Source organism: Hipposideros armiger, unplaced genomic scaffold (genome assembly GCF_001890085.2).
Source record: "Hipposideros armiger isolate ML-2016 unplaced genomic scaffold, ASM189008v1 scaffold_25, whole genome shotgun sequence".
In the NCBI taxonomy this organism is placed as follows: domain Eukaryota; kingdom Metazoa; phylum Chordata; class Mammalia; order Chiroptera; family Hipposideridae; genus Hipposideros; species Hipposideros armiger.
The window spans coordinates 2,254,290-2,271,793 of NW_017731375.1; the positions used below are offsets into that span (position 1 = coordinate 2,254,290).

The 17,504-nt window shown below is 44.7% G+C and overlaps 1 protein-coding gene across 1 annotated transcript in view; it reads left to right on the forward strand.

Moving 5' to 3' along the window:
• The window catches only part of LOC109379368 (teneurin-2-like), a 1,023,129-nt gene that overhangs the window by 885,461 nt on the left and 120,164 nt on the right, over positions 1-17,504 (forward strand). The window contains exon 6 of the mRNA XM_019635930.1: positions 16,216-16,450. Coding sequence (XP_019491475.1) covers positions 16,216-16,450 — 235 coding nt within the window. The remainder of the gene's footprint in view (positions 1-16,215; positions 16,451-17,504) is intronic.

Below are 17,504 nucleotides of genomic sequence, written 5' to 3' on the forward strand. Positions count from 1 at the left end.
ACAAGGGCTGATGCCAAGCCTAGCCACTGATGTAACACAGAGAAAGGCCTGCTTCAGAGGGAGACACTGGGACGAGGGAATTTAGCTGGAGCAAAGAGTGACGTCGAGAGCCTTTGGGTATTAACCAGGCCGGGTATTAACCTGGGAGGGAAGACAGAGCGCTCCTGCCTTCCTGACTCAGGCCTTGCCCACACTGCTGCCCTTCTCGGCCCCCCACGAAGCTCTCCCCATTCAGGGCACAGTCTCCAAAGTGGGGACCTCAGCTCCCTGCAACGAAGGCTTTCCAAAGCCCGGTATTTGGGTCCTCAGCTCCCGGTCAGCTGTTGCAACAGAGGAGCCTGGGAACCTTCCTGCGTGCTCAGCCGACAGCCGCACAGGTAGCACTGGCCTGGAATCATCCAGGTAGGCAGCGTGATGGTTTTCTGTTGACTTTCCCTGAGACTGGAAGCAAATCAGAGGGGTGGGAAATATCAAGATAATAGATGGCATTTTAGCTGTGTCCTCATGAGTGATCGTGGGAAAGGGCAGAACACCTAAGGGACAAGGACAGCGCTAGGGAGAGAGTGTACCCCGGAAGGAAAGAAGAAATACATAAGCCAGGTACTGCTCTGCAGACTAAGAGAGAAACAGCGGAGCCAGAAAGAGCAGCCGGTGCGATGGGGGTGGGGGGGTGGGGTCCTGAGGTATCTGTCACTGCCTCTGTCCCCTTGTGAGAGTCCTCACTTCTCACACTTTGCCCTTGTCTCCTTCTTGGGACGAGCCCTTGTAAGCCACAATCCCTGTTGTGAGCCCGGGCAGTGTCGTTTTTTCTGTCCTTCCCTCTCCTTTCTGCTGGTTTCCAGCCCCATAGGTTAGGAACCTCCTGGGCTCCAAAGGACAGGACTGGTGTGGGTCACAGGTGCCAGAGCAGTTCAAACAGCTATGCTAATTGCACCACCCCTCTCCCCAGATTAAGCTGTTGCTATTGGAAACCTTGGTATCACTTTTCACTCAGCCGTCTTCCAACAAGCAATATGGCTGCCCCCTGCACCCCATCAGGTAACAGACCCTGGACCCGGGCAGCTCAATCCCTCAAGCAAGGGGACAAGGGGACATTAGGAGCCGTGGGTGGGAAAATAGCATCTGTCTGTGGTACCTTGAGGTCGTGAAAGAAGTGTCAGTGCCACCTGCAGGGGAAGAGAGTGGCCTGGTCGGTATGTCAGGAGGATGTGAAATGTAAAAGATGGGAAGGCATTTGCTAGTTGCTGGCATTCACAGCACAGGGGCCAGCACAAGCCAAGTCACTTTAGACAGCCCCATGAATTGCCAGGCCTGTGCTCAGCACTGCCGGCTTTCCCCCCATTCCTAAAAATGTTTTTCCAATAAATCCATGGCACCACGCAGAGCTGTGCCATCGCATTAAACAAAACAGGAAGCTTTTCTCCATTTCCCCGAGCTCATGTTCTGTATCTCCACCTGACATGGTGCTGAACGGTGAGCGTCCTTAGCGGGTCCTTTCCAAATCCTTTTTTAAACGATTTTTTTATTAAATGGCACCAGTTCGCTCCCAGAATCCGCCCCTTCTACTTTGGGAAATGTCATAAGACACACAGAAGTCCTCTTCCTGGGTAGCGATTTCCATTCATGAAAAATTGCCTCGTGTGCAGTCAGGAAGTATCGCGGGTCGGGAAGCTCTGTAATTTGTTTCCCATCAACTAATAATCTCATTGTGATGAATAATGCAGTGCTGTTAATGTTTCTACAAGGTTATGGATTTCGCTGAGTGTCAGTAGAGAAGCCAACAGCGTCAAGCAGCGGAGATCTTCTTTCTCCTTTTTACACAGTAGAGTTTCTGAAGCAGCTTGCAACGGATGCTTGAGCTTTAGCGAATGAGATGCAAAGAAATTCAAATACCAAAACTCAGCGCTGTACTGATAGGATTTTTACACAGATGTTGATCTCATTTTTGCATGCTTTATTATTATTATTATTATTTTAAGGATTATATATATATATATATATATATATATATATATATAGGAAACAGGTTTTCAAGTTTTGGGGTTGGTTTGCTCCCTGTTGTTCAAACCACAGCCTCATTTCTCCACCTGACATGGCTCCGGCTCTGTTGCAGGTCCATCTCCCATCTACACCAAATAATTCTGTCCTGTTCTTTGCATTCATCAGAGTGTTTGATTTTTGTTTTATGATATAGTTTTAATTACCATACAATAAAATTGCCTTTATTGTGTACAGTTCTATGCATCTTAACACGTGTATAGATAGTGTAACAACTGTCGTGACATAGAACAGCTCTGTCCCCTCCAAAACCTCCCCCCGTGCTCTCCTGTTGCAATCACACGCTCTCCCAGTCCCAAACCCGGGCAGCCGCTGATCCATTGTCAGTCACTGCAGTTTGGTCTTTTTGAGACTGTCAATCTGAATGGAATCATGCAGTGAGTAGCCTCCTGAAACTTTTTCTTTTAGCCTGTTGCCTGTGAGATGTAGCCGAGCTGTTGCTGGTGTCAACAGTAGTCGATCTCCTCGCGGCTGCGTAGCGTTCCATCGTGCAGGCTCCCCCCTTGGTTCGCCCATCCACGTGTGGTCGGACGGCTCGGCTGTCACCGGGTTTTGCTGATTCTGAAGCTGCTGTAATTTTTGTTTCATCTGAGGTGAATGCCTGCGATTGGGATAATTGGGGGGTGTGGTAAGTGTGCCATCAATTGGCACACTGTGTCCCAGCGAGGCTGTGCCACTTTTCTTCCCCATCGCGATGCAAAAGTGCTCCTGCCAGGGTAGTGTGATGACCATTCGTGTCTGTCAAAGTGTGTTCTAGCTTAATACCCTCTTTTTGTCATGTGCTGCTTCTAGTTAATTTCATAGGTTATCTAGCTATCTATCTATCTATTTATTTATTTATTTTAGTGCCATAATGAGACAGCCCTTTAATTTACTGTTGGTTAACTTTTCTTTTCTTTCTTTCTTTCTTTCTTTCTTTTTTGCTTTTCTTTCTTTTTAAGAAACATGAAGTGTGTTTGCCTGCTTTTCTCACTTCTACGTACAGTTTCATCTTTGGTTCAGATGACGTGTGTTTTACTTAGAAAAACATAAGTGATGGGTGTCTCTGTAGTTCGTGGCATTAGGATGATGATGCTCAGGGTACTCGCAGATGTGCAGAGAGGTGGGGACTGGACAATCAGAGGAAACCCAAGTGGTGAAACCTCTTCGCATCTTCCACTTCCACGTCGTGAATCTAATATCTCACTCCACTGTGTGTGCCCATAGCATACCCAGAAGGCCCTTTTGGGTCTTCCTGCTGTGACTCCGAACCCAGAGCAGGAACCCCACGTCTGAACCTTGCACAGAGAGCGATACGGCACGTGCATTCCATGTGTATGACTGAGGACTCCAGTTCGCCATGCTCTGTTATCTAGAATGAAACATGAAAGACAGTTAATAAATATTGCATTCAGCTGAAAACACGATGAACCAAAATGTTATAGTTTCTCTCCACAGGTAATAATTAACATTCTCGTGAATTTTTCTGTGCGCCCTTGTGCATTGGGACATGTGTGGATGTAGACCCAACAGAATAGTGAGTTAGCCTTGAGAGATGAGACTGGGGTAGAGAGATGGGGAAAAGATTCATGTTTACCTTAATGATGTGCATATATGAAAGCTTTCCAGAGCAATATGTCATAATGGCCTTTACAACATCTTTATACTTGAACTGAACCATGAATGAAAACAGACATGGAAAAGTGAAGCATTTTGACACTTAACCACACGGAAAACAAAAGGCATGGTGGAATCTCTGTGGCTCAACAACAGGTTCAGCATAGGAGATGACTCTTCATCTTCCGAGAGGCCAGTAACCTCCCAAGTCCATGAGACCCAGGGCAGAGGCTCGATAATTAATTGTTGAGTGAGTGAGCATGTGAACAGATACAGACATGGGTAAGGAATGAGCAAACAAATAAATGATTGAGAATGAGTTGCCATAAGCCAATTTAGCTTGTGTGTCACTCACTATTCTTGTGTGAAGAATTTAAGTGGAGGGAAGGGAAAAGGGGTGTCATGGGAAGAGCCGTCCCCTCTTTGGGTCTCTCTCAGAAAATACAAAAAGCTTTGTCAAGTGGCTCCTTGCATATGACGTTGCTAGGCTCTGTACAAAGAGAAACCCATGTAATGAAAACTCTTTCCATTTGTATGCCATGCAGAATATAAGCTGGACAGGTTTATAAAGATCGAATGGGCTAAATATGGCCAAATGCCATCGTCGAATATATAATACACCAGTGTTAGCTCTGATGTTAGTCCGAGAACAGAGCCACCATGAAATGCTTTATACTTGTCAACACAGGGTTAGGAAGCCACTGAATTGTATCAGATCCAATCTAAAAAGGCTTCCTGGAGGAGGAGGAATTCCATATATCTTATTTTTGTTTTGCAAACCCTCTGCAGAACTATCCTTTTTCTTTGCCACTTTCCCTTGCTTTTTGTATCACCAAATATGCATAGATGAGCCAGGAGTCTCCCTGCTCAGGTGACTCGTGGCCTGAAGTAGAGATTCTTTTTTTTTTTCTTTTTTTTTAAATTAGTTTCAGGTGTATCAAACAATTTACTAGTTAGGCATTACACCTGAAGCTGAAGTGAAGCTTCTCGAATACAGCCAATTCGCGGTGGAGAGCAAACACATTCAGGTGGCACAGAAGCCGCAAGAGATCCTGTTAGAGTGTGGAAGTGAAATGTGTCTATTCCCACTTGGGCTATGTCAGAGGCCTCTGCCATCATTAGTTCTGTGGGGATTTCTGCTTGTAAAGCATTTGTTGTCATGTTTCGGTTGCTGCAGGAAGAGAAAAAATTGCTACAGTTTGCATGAGATAGAGCTGTGTTTTGGCAAGGGAGCCCACGGTAATTTTTTTTTTTTTCTTGAGCGCTGGTCAAGTTCAACCTTTTGAGATTTGTCTCAACTGATACCATGCAACAGCCCTTTGGAAAGATGTTGATGTCTGTTGGAATTTGGACTCCGCTTTCAACTCCTTTGTTTGTGCCATATGTGTCTCAATATGTCATTCATTCATTCATTCATTCATTCAGCAACCCTTTATTATATTATTTAAGTGTTTCAGGAGCCAAGAATTGAGCAGAGAATGAAAGCGCATACTTGCCTTTTCAGTGCTTACTTTCTATTGTAAAAAGACAATTTTTGACAATGCGATGACGTGTGCTTTAGAAAAAAGAAAGCATAGTAAGGAGCATAAGACTGGCGAGGTTGTCTGGGAAGAGGTGTCTTAAAAGGTGACATTTGAACTGAGACTTGCACATGTTGCAGGAATGAGCCACTTAATTATCTGTATCCCCAGGCAAAGGGTGTGACAAGTGCAAAGGGCCTGAGGCAGAAGTCTGCCTGGCTCGGTCCCAGATCAGGCAAAGGCAAGTGAGGAGCTGGGCCGTTCCTGTTTTCTTCAATGTTTTGTTTGACAAGTAGGCTTGAAGCTGAATGAAAGAGACAAAGCTAGGCTGATATTCTAGCCAATCCCTACACACATCCCAGATTGAAAATGTCTTTGTTCTTGCTTTTCCCTCTGCCTGAAACCTTGTTTCCCCAGACATTGGAATGGCTCTCTCTCCCTTCTTCCTTCAGGTCTCTGATCAAATATCATCTTATTGAGAAGCTTTCCCAGACCATACTATTAAAGTGTCAGATAAACAGTGTTAGAGATAGAAATTATTTTCTTCACCAAATCTGATTATTTCACGAGAGAGATGACTCACTTTCTCTGTTATGGGATTAAGAATGATTCCATTTGAGATGATATATACTAGAAAATTTCAGTAACCCAAGACGCCCTGAGAAGCAAATCGCTAATTCATGACTTAAACCATCAAAATGTGATGAATAACTCAGGACGTCAGTGAGTTGCTGAATGTTGAATTGCAATAATAGAGCAACCTGCACGGCTCACAAATGAGCGTGAGCAAAAGAAACTTGACAGTCTTGATTTTACCTTAGGCTTTTCATGCAAAATGGGGACTGATGCTAAATGCAAATACCACGACTCAAGAAAACCCCCGACCTCTGTTACGATTTTCCATAGGGAATAAGAAAACGTATAAAAGGTAAAAAAGCTACCGTGAATCCCTTCAGATTGCCCACCATCAGATGGTTTTATTTCAGTGTATTTAAGTTGTAAAAGGTAAAAATTAAGAGCATGGATTATTGTGATATTCTGTAAGACCTAGAGCTCCTGTAACTCATTAGTAGGAAAAAGGAACTCTTATTCTTAATGGTGCTCTTTACCGTTAAAATATCTGGCAACCAGGAGTTTTCCAAGTTATTAAATTAATAATTTTTGAACCACAGGGTCTATTTTATTCCTTTCTTTAGGCAAAAAGAAATGCTGACATTTCTTAAGTACTCCCTATTTGTAATACATTTTCTAAGCACTTTCACTTTAAATATACTATCTCATTTAACTCTCTTTGCCAAGTAAGAATGGTCATTAACCACCTATGGATGGAGGCTGGATGGCTTTTCTCATCTTTTCCTGCTCAGCACTGGGTGCTCCTGCTCAGTGTCCGTGCTACCTGTTAAGAAGGCCCACAGACAGGCTGATCCACTCTAATTGGATGATGCAGAGCAATTCTAAGATAACTTTGAAAGAAACCACTAAACAATTTTGAATAAAATCCAAAAGGCACTCTCTGACAGTACCTGCACCGTGTATTCCTGGGTGGGACATGCCTCTTCAGGAAGCTCTCAGATATATGTTTTCTTGGGTAATTACCTGATGGTGCACATGCGTGCGTGCGTGTGTGCGTGTGCAGTGGAGGCAGAAAGGGGTTCCTGAAAATACCTCCAGCAATGTGCCGTATGCATCCCATTACATCAGCTGTCACTTGACCTGAAGCCAGGTGTAGTTTCAGGTCTGACATTCAGCTGACTTCTGTTTACGTAGTGTATAGAAACTTTTGTTCCCTTGCACTGTAAGGCATGTACCATGAGAGATTTGGGGAAAAGGTCACCCAGATAGTAAATAGTTCTGCTGAGCTTTGAAGTGAAAACGCGCCCACAACCTTTACCCCACCGTTTGCCATTTAGCTGTTGTGCATTGGTCGTTCTTGGAATTAATGAATAGCGTACATCAGAGCTTGTGCCCACCATTCTGTTCATCAGGGGCTTGATCTGAAATCAAAATCCTATTTTATCTTGGTTTTGAACCTCTTCCTGTGTTCATGAAAAAGCATTGTGGCCATCTCAAAGAAGGAAAAAAAAAAAAAGAATGAAATACACCCCAAGGAAAACCTAGTTAAAGAGCCAGAGAAAGACATCTTGATGGAAGAAAATTCCTCTTTGATTTTTATTTTTCAAAAAAAGAAATGTAGCCTGGTTTTTGAAAAACATATCATTTTTCACGGGTAGGGAAATATCCAAATTTTGCCCAGCGTATTTTACAATAAGACCTTGAAAAGCTATGCAATGAGCTGGAATGAGAGAAGTTTAAATTTTTCATGCAATTCTCTGCTTGAGAAAGTGATAATGCAACTCAAATAACAGCGTATTTTCTGCTACAGCGCAACAATCAACATAACGTCTGGGCATATTAATAATTTCACTCCTAAACTTCTCGATAGGGAGAGCATGGGTCTTAATAGCATTGTCAAGATCCTTAGGGCAATTGAAAAACCCAAAATCATTACTTTCTACTGATAGGCTTTCCTTTCCCCGAGGATGCCAAAATACCTAGGGTAATGTAGGTTTATTGAAATGCTCAGATAGGCACCACTCAGATGTAACTTTGCAATAAAATCTTCTCTTTAGAAGGGCTCCTCTCAAATATTTCAAGTGGTCCCTTTTTTTTTTTTGTCTTTGTCATTTGGAAAGTAACTAAATGGAGTTGACATTGATCTCAAGTGATATTTTCCTGATGATTTAAGAGAGCAAGAAATGAGTATAGAGGTAAAATAATGTGGTATCTATGATTAAAATCCCTTTCCGACCCATCATATGTGAGAACTTGCCCTCTTTGGGCAGGAGGGTCCCAAACCTAAAATCGCTATTAAGCTTGTAATTCAAGGGCAACTGCTGGTTCGCATCAGTTCCAAGCTCTCTCCTCCTTTTTCCCTCCCCTCTGTGTGGGGCTGGGTTTCACCGGAGTGGGAATGGCTGTCTGCTGTGATTACAGCCGTGCCTGAAGCACTGGAACAAATTCCAGGATCCTCCTCGGATCCTCAAGTGTACAGTTGGCTCTCAAATGGCCATCACCTATCAATCTCCATCTGAAAAATATCAACAGCAGTGGGGTTCCAGCAGAAAGCCCCTGTGAAGGACTAGCTTTAGGCTGCCAGGGGAAAATATTTTTAAGTGGTATGAAGTGTGTCCCATCTGAGATCTAGCTTTGGTTCCAGTGTGGCTCTGCAACCGACACCTTGGTTATAAAAAGCAGAGGGAATCACCATTTATATGAGCTGCCCAGAATAGGCAAATTCATGGAAACAGAAAGTAGATTCACGTTTCCCAGGGGTTAGGGGGAGGGAGGGACAGGAGGGTGACTGCTCATGGGCGCGGCTTCTTAGAGGGGTGGGGGAATGTTCTAAAATTAGACAGTGGTGGTGATGGTTGTACATCTTTGGTGATGGTTGTGAATATTCTAAAAAAAACAAACATGGAAATGTATACTGTAAAAAGCTGAATTTTATTATAGCACACCTCAATAAAGCTGTTATAAAAAGAAAAAGAATAGGTGATCTGGCAGAACCAGGAAAAAACAAATATACATAAAACCAGAGGAGATCAAATTCACCTTCCCTCTGTGCCCAGCTGTCTTCCTGTTAAAGGGTCCTCTTGGGACACTAAGAATTTGAGGAATGAAGGGAAGACCCCGCAGATATTAGCAATCAACTGGGATGCTCAGAGAACAGAGGCACACATGTGCTCTGGTCCTTCTCCACGGAGGCTCACCAAACATAACCCAGGAACATGAGTCATTCACTCGTTCATTTATTCATTCATTCATTCATTCACTCATTCATTCATTGAGTCATGCATGCATCCAGTACCAGTTCTGTGCCAGGCACAGCAGCCTTGTGCTGGGATATATTGTAGACACAAGAGAGACTGACTCCTTGCATTGCTTACAATGTAGCAGGGAAAACAGAGGAGAGTCAAGAAAAAATATATAAAACCATGTGCTGAGCGTTACACTAAATGAATCCAGTATACACTGCAGAGAGGCGCAGATATATTCCAGATAAATATGAAATTTGAGGAGGACAACGTATATCATTTAACTTTCCTGCACCTCCGTTTCTTCATCTTTAGAATGGAGAACAATATTTACTTTGCAGGTTATTATAAGTTTTAAATAAGGTGGAATATGTAGGGAGCTTAACACATAGCTGTGCTTATTAAGTGGGAGCTACTGTGCTTCTGTGATCTGAGGTGGCCCTCTGAACCCTAGTTTTTCACAAATGCAGGGAGAGCTGACAAAACTTCGGTTTCTAAGCCTGCAAATGATTGCTCCTTATGACTACAAACCCATGCGTCCGCCATGCAGTGTTGATCTGTGTGTCCTTGTGAATGCACCTGGAATGTCTTTCCTCTGAGGTCATGTAGTTTGTGTAAGCAAGACAACTACAAATCCTTCCTCATGAGTGAGCGCAGCCATTTCCATCTCTGGTGCTCTGTGCAGGCTGAAGGGGGCCTTCTCGTCAAGCACAGCCCCCCGATCCGGGACTGTGCAGGCCAGGCGGAGAGGCACTGGCCTGAGCTGTGGCCATGTGCCGCGAGATGAGAAAGAGGGTATCACTCGGCCTACTTCATCCTTCCTTCCTTTTTCTCCTCCATTCTGAAATGTGGAGAAAGGCTGCAGCTCAATGCAGTAGCGGCCCGATCCCCAAAATACTGCAGACCCGTCAACTGCCCTGCAAAGCCAGCAATACCATGCATGGGGTCAGTAATCAAAAATGAAAGTCCATTTCTTAGGAGGCAAGCGTTCAGTAGACATTAAGACAGGGAAGGAGGAAACAAGCTGGATGTCCAAAGTGCCCAGTACTTAGAAACAAAGTACTAATGAAATGAAACTCCTTCCATCTCTTTGCAAGTACAGGAGGAGTCTAGGGCAGGACGCCACCCTCTACCCCACGGTCTTAGCAAAGCACCTCCAGTCAGAGCAGGCAGGGCGAGCTGGAACCCAGAGAGCCCTTGCTTCTGCAGTCGACAGACCTGATTGCTGCTCATCCCTCATGCCACTGGGGCTGGGAGCCAGGACTGCTGCTCGGAGGAGCAAATTTGGAGAGGGCCTTTTGGGAAGGCACAGAAAAGAGATTGCACTGCAGTGTGGTTGTGCTGGCCTGTTTCTCCTGATCCAAGCGGCACTGTGAAGTGCACGTTTGCAGGTAGGCAAGTCCCTCCAATTTCTGAGAAGATTTCGTTCTGCCATTTAAGCAAATGTGCAAAGAAACGAACCAACCAGTTTTCCTCTGTATGTGCTAGGGCGTGTCTGAGCCAAGGCAGGGCTCATCGTTGCTTCCCTGTGCCAGTGAACTCTGGGGCCTCGTGTTCCTTTGCAGAGCGGGGAAGAGGCCCTGGGGATTAACTAGCAGCTCCGCCACTTACTAAGCTATGGGACCTTTGGCGCCTCAGAACCTCACCTGCTGTCTGTAAAATGGGGATGACAACAGAGCCAGCCCCACAGGAATGCATGGGAATGCATTGAAATAAATGGTGAGCAGCACTTATCACAGGACCAGACACACAGGGAGAGCTTAACTCAGAGCAGCTATTGTCAGTGTTATTGTTTGGTGTCATTAGCATCAATTACTTTGTTTATGGGAATGAAACAATTCTGGATCCCAAGTTCCATTCCTGCAGGCTCTGAGAGAGACGCTGTTGAGACTGCCAGCGTTAATGTCTGTGACATGTCACTTAGTTACTGCCTTTCTGCAGACAATTTGAAGGTGGAGCAGGTGAGGCTGGCAATGTTGCCTCTATATGTTGATTTGCTATCTCCTTCTGAAAGCTGTCACTCAAATGCTAGACAAACGAGTGCCCTAAGAGGTACTCATCATTTGCCCAAGGCACAGTTGTTGTTACTGTAATTACAATTGTTAGTATTATTAATTATAACATAATATATAATAGTAATAGCTTACTAAGTTACAAGAATTGTGCCAGGTTTCTTATAGATCATCTCATTTGAGTCTAACCACCATAAGAGAGAAGTAGAATTACTATACCCATTCTACAGATGAAGAAACTGACTCAGAAAAAGAAATATGAGGATTTCTAGGGGTCACACAGCTCATAAGTGGCCAAACAGGGGTTCAAAGCCGACCACCAGCCTGGCTATCTGCAATAGACTCTCTTTAGTTCTAACCAGAGTCTGTTATTCTTGAAAACCCTTTCCTCCAATTTCCTCTGGCTCCCATTCAAGGTCAAATTTGAACAGGGCATCCTGATGCCAATTTTCATCAACCAGAGAATCCAGTCTCTGCCAACACCATCCCTACTTCTAGCATCTTCAAATTGCTGTCAAGATATAACTTGCTCCGTAGACGTGATTTGGTAGAAGGCAGAGAGTTTGTGGTTAATTCATCATCTCGGGGTCGGAGGGGTTGAAAATTTTAAAGACCCACAACTAGCATGCCATCTTCAAGAATGAGTGAATTATTAGCAGTCGGGCAGGCCTCTACTTTTATTCCTTTCTTATCTTTTATCATCATTTTTAATCACCAGGAAAAATTGGTGTGAACTGCAGAGTAAGACAAGGCTGCCTTAGTTTATTCCTGCCCTTGCACCCCTCACCCCCACCCTCCCAAGGGTAGACCCCGCCTAAATGCCTCCCTCAGCTGTTTATTTAAGGAAGAGTACACCAACAATAGCCAATTATTAAGAATGTGCTCCCTTAGCGCCAGAGAAAAGCCTTTCTTTGTACATTATTTATAGTGTGGGTGTTGGTTGTTTCCACATGCTCCTTGAGCATAGCTGGTCTAGTCAACACAAGAGTTGCTATGCCAAGATTTTACAGTTGCCACATCGAAGTTTGTTTCAAATGATATTGTTACCCAACGAAGAAACACTGCTTTATCTTTCTTAAGGCTCCACTGTCAACCAATTACCATTTAGGAAGGACAGGCATCGCTGTCAAGATCAAACTTTCTGGCAGCTGTCCCACAAGAAATCTAAAAACACAGAAGCAGAGACCATTCAAGCCAACCAGACCAAACAAGCACACAGGACAAATTCCGTGCACATTCAAGCCCTTAATTTTTAAATACACAGGAAGCACCTTCTCTGTACATTCACTTATCTTTGCTAAGAGTCTCACCTGTGCCGCCCCAGCTTTTAAGAAAGAGCCAACATACTGCTCTTTATTCCTAGGACTAAAAGCCACACAGTACCTAAAACTAAATTCCAGGTCCTCAGCTCAGGGTACATCAGATGCAATAGAAGAGGTTAACATGGTGACTTGAACGACTGCTGCCTTTTGCCTGCTGATAGAATACTTATTAGGTTCATACTGTGTAAGCATTTGTTGCAAAGTTATTCATGACTCAATTGCATTAATATGTGATTCCATATTTATGCGACAGAAGAGCCATTAATAATATGCGCATTAATTAAACCCAATAAATGTGTGAATCAGAGTGGACGCGTGAAGGCTCCTTCATCAAACTGAGGTACTCATTTCTGTTGCACCATAGATTGAAGACATCAGTTGTCTTGGAGAAGGGCTTTTTCATGTAACTGGGCTTCTTGGAAAGCAGTAGAGCATGTTGCTGCCATTGTTTGTGTTCCTGAAATGGAAAACCATCCCACCCGGCAAGCGCATTGGATGACTGTGATGAAAACTGAGAAACACAAAGTGTGCTTGAGACCAGTAGTTGTCACAACGTGTTGTTACGTTAGAGACGTGTGACCCACACAGGATGTTAAGGTCCCCAAGGTTAAACCAGCAGTCAGAAACATAAACGCCTCCCAGCCGGTAATACCCACGCGTGCATCTGGCCAGGTTAAGATACCAGGGATTGTTCGGGTTGGTGGCGAACCAGAGAAGCTTCCCAGCGGCATTCCGCTCTACCCAATTGTTGCCATGAGGGAAATCAGACTCAGCGTTTTCATTGTGTTTTTGTTTTCAAGAGAAGTCAGGAATCAGGCACACTACACCAAATACTGACTTCGAATTTTTGGTAATCCTCACCTTGGGGACCACCAGTTTGTGACTGCTGCCCTAGAGAGATGAAGTTTACTTTCCCTGCTCACCTCTGGGCTCCTTGAGGGCTGCAGTTACGTCTTATCCCTCCTTCAATTCCTGAAAGAGCCGAGCAGTGTTCCATGCATGTAGTTTGGGGGAGCTTGCCAGCCATCAGACCTCATGCTTCGCAGTTTCTGTGTATCCTTCCCCTCTAACTTCTGCAGCAACCTTTCGGGCCGCTTACTGCGCTTTTCGCCATTTGGCAGATGAATGTGTGGAGATTGCAGATCCAGGTGCACACAGCTTGAAAGTGCGAGGCCCGCCCCTAGAGCACAGTTCTTTAGGTTTTTCTCTCCCCAGCCCTGGCTGAATGCCCCTCTTTACTTGCCCCCCCACATGACTCTGCATGGACCCCAGTGGTAGCATTTAGCACTCTATCGTAACTGTCTTTTCCTCCTATCTCCTGTACCTAATTGAAAAATACAACTTTTGGATAGATAGATAAATGAGCAAATAGAATCATTGCCACTGTGGACATGAACGATGGTAATGAGGAAAACGTCTTCCATTACAGACGATGCTGGATAATTTTTGTTGTTGCTATCAATAATTGGATTTATTTGCAGTGAAATAACATGTCACTTCCCAGGAGGGCAGGGTGGGTGGAGAATTACGTATTCCCTCATCTTCCCCTACTCTTCTTTCTCCATGTCCCCCACGAAGCTCTAGACCTTCTCTTCAGGAGAACTGGAAAGAGAGCTTGACATCCCTTCCAGTTAACTGGAAAACTCACTCTCCATTTTATTTGGAACACACAACATAGCCCCTAAGTCGGTGGCTGGATCGTCAGCAGAAAAGCAAGCACAGAACACAAATGTACAAAGAAGGGCCTCCCACGTTGGGCAAAGAGCCCTTCGTTCAGGGTGAGTAGACAGGAAGCAGGAGGGTTCCGGTATCTCATTTTGTGGATTAAATCCCTCACACAGCCTCTTTGTACTTTGGGAGAGTGTGTGGTCTGGAGAGCTGGCGAGTGGGAGCCGGAGGCACAAGGAGATGGAAAGTTAGGGCTTGGGGCCGGGGAGGGTGGGTTCGCACTTGTACACTGATTCATCTCGTCTTCCCGCGGCAAGCCTCGTAATTACCTACCTAATGGAGAATAATGACACCACTTGGATGGGAGTTGAGAGACGGGGAAAGAAAGGCAAGAGAATTCATGAACTATGTGTGAGGGGCTTGGGCAGCAGCTCTGAAGGATCCTTATTACATAATTTCACTCCCTCTTCTCACCTCTTCCCACTAATATGAGCCAGACAAATGCTAAATAACTATATAATAATACATTGCTAGACAGTAAATATAATAGCCAGCTACGGCTATGAAACTCCCTCAAAGAGATATTTAAAATGTCAGTGGCACACAGTGTAAAATATGAGTTACAGGCGCGTTTGGAGGGCGCGATTGAAAATCTACACAACTTCTCCAGTGGCATTTCCCACTGGGTTGCAGTTTTGGTTGTCTTTTTCTGAACACCAGGGGGGGGAAAAAAAACAAAATCCCAAGTAATTTCAGCCCAGAGATGAAAACTTCAAGGAAGCACTTTCCTCCGCTTTTATTTTTCTTTTTTGTGTTCGTTGGTCACAATGCTCTCCAAACCCAGTCTCTTGACATGTTCCCTTTTCCTCAGAATGTACCTGCAGGTGTCACAGAGCCACGGAATGGAGATTACACCTTTCGGAGATGTAGCCTGGCCACATAAGGAGACAAGTAGTTGAAATTTGTGTCAAATTGCTTGTTTAAATGACTTGAACCAACTTCTTAAAGCCAAGACAGCGGGGGCCGAGGATTTTAAAAGTTGGCAGGGGCCAAAATGACAAGGCTCGGCAGTCACCTGGTGAGCTGCCAGCCCCGACTGGAGGCTTCAGAAAATAAGCTCGCTCAAAGGACATGAATCAAAAGTCATGTTTCAGCAGCCATTAAAACCAAATTATAGGCTTACGTTGCATAGTAAACTACTTTCATTTTCGTTATGCTTAAACTATTTCATTTTGTAGGTAGAGAATGGGTAGCTAGGAAAACCCTGTGTGGAGTTGTCATCTGTGGCCATATTTATAAGGGATGACATTCAGAGGTCTCGTTCTCCTTCGTGCCTTTTTCCTGCAAGGATAGAGGATTTCAAGATTAGAGAACAGGATGCAATTGGGAGTCAGGGTAGTAGTTTGAATACATCAACCCAGACCTTCCCCAGAGATGAAATCCTCAGGGTTCGTTCCTTGGTGGAGAAACGTTATCAATCCACGATTTGAGTGGGCTCACAGGTGTGTTTGTTGACTCTTACTAAAAATTTTATACGTATATATGTGTAAAATATGTGTACACACACACATATTTTTTAGTTAATTGTCAACATTTTTCTAAAAACAGGATAATTTATCCAGAAGTCCAGCTCTTTAGCTTTCCTAGAAAATCTTGATGGGCTTCCTTGAGCCCTAATCCCCCCTTGGGCCTGGACCTGAGTGGGGGCGGCTCCCCATCCTCTGGAGTTCACCTCATTCCACACCTGGCCCACTCCCTTCTCTTTCCTACCTGACCCCTACAGGTACCTACATTGGCTTCTTCCTGACATAGAGGGTACCATACTCTTACCATCTTTAGAAAAAAAGGAAATGCTTTGTAAAGAATGTACGTGGGATACTACTGGTTTACCAGGGAATGGACCAGGGAGGTGTTTCCGCCTTGAATGTCCTGTAACTTCCCTCGCAGTATTAATCCATTTCAGCGATCCCACTGGTCAGTCTTCAGCAGCCTGGTTTTGCTCACCCAGCTGCTCCTTCTTCGTGTGATGCCTATGGATAGAGGCCAATGAACACATATTGCGCAACTAACGCTGAGATGCTCCGTGCCGTCTTCTCTGCCCCTCTGGTTTGCAAACTTGCAGCGTGTCCACGTGGAGCCTTTGCTTTTCTCCTCCACAGGTTGGCCGTGTCTGCAGCTGTGACATGCCATCACTCATGGCCGTTTCTCCTTCCTCTTCTTTCAGGTCCTCCGAACCACCACAGCCAGTCGACTCTGAGGCCCCCTCTGCCGCCCCCTCACAACCACACGCTGTCCCATCACCACTCCTCTGCCAACTCCCTCAACAGGAACTCGCTGACCAATAGGCGGAGTCAGATCCACGCCCCCGCTCCTGCGCCCAATGATCTGGCCACCACGCCGGAGTCCGTCCAGCTTCAGGACAGCTGGGTGCTAAATAGCAACGTGCCGCTGGAGACGCGGTAAGTCCCCATCGCTGAGTCTGCGCATCTCCCTACCTGAGTCCCCCATACAGAGCCGCTGGGTGGCTCAGAGTTCCAACGCCAGAGAAAACCTTGGCATAAATAATGGGACGAGTTTACCACCTCTTTGTTGGTCCTTTGGTAATTTGACCCCGCATGGCAGGTTGATAGGTGTTTCTTTGTTCACATGTGCCTCCTTTTAATGTATATGTACTCTCTTAGCTCCTGTGTACCCAACTAATAGAATTAGCATAACATATTTTTACTCAGAGGCTCATGGGAAACATGCTTATAAGGGTATATTGACTGAAAGCCGCTGATAAATTATGCATTTGGCCTTTCTTGAAGTAATAAATGAAGACTCATTTGAAATTAAGTGTTTGGGGAGACCTTGAGAAACAATCCCTGATTCCAGACTGACAGAAGTATAACTTTAATTTATATTTCATCCAACATGCCGGCTCACTTTAATCCCTCCTGTACACACTAACAGCTTGATGCTTGAGGGGCAAACAGTGATGTATAAAAACAAACAAGAAAAAAAGGGGCAGCGCTTTATGGTGGGAGGGAAGAGTTTGAAGAGTTTCAAAGTGATCTCCACAACTGGCTTTGTTTTGTTCGGCGTTTGCATCTGTCCTTTTCTCACCTTTGCTTCTGATCGTCCAAAACCATGGCTACCTTAATGATCTGAAAGCAGGCGCATCAGTTACAGCATGGTGGGCTGGCATGTAATTGACAGCGAAGGTTGTGAGTGTGCTGGCCAGATATTGGAACGGCCTTGCTGCTCCATCTCCAGACACTTGCACCGTTTGTGTGCTCCAATGGTTATTGTTTCCTTGTCTGGAAGAACTCTGGGGACGAAACCGAGAAAGGGACTAATTCATATTGACTCTTCAGAAAGTTCTCACGCCATTTTTAAACTTCAATAACTGAGGATTGAGGAAGGACAGACTTAATCCATAATCTTGTTGGTAATGGCCAGTGAGTTTTCTGCACAGAGCTGAAAACAATTTTGCAAGCCATGGCATTTCCTGTTGCTTCTCTTTCTTTTATT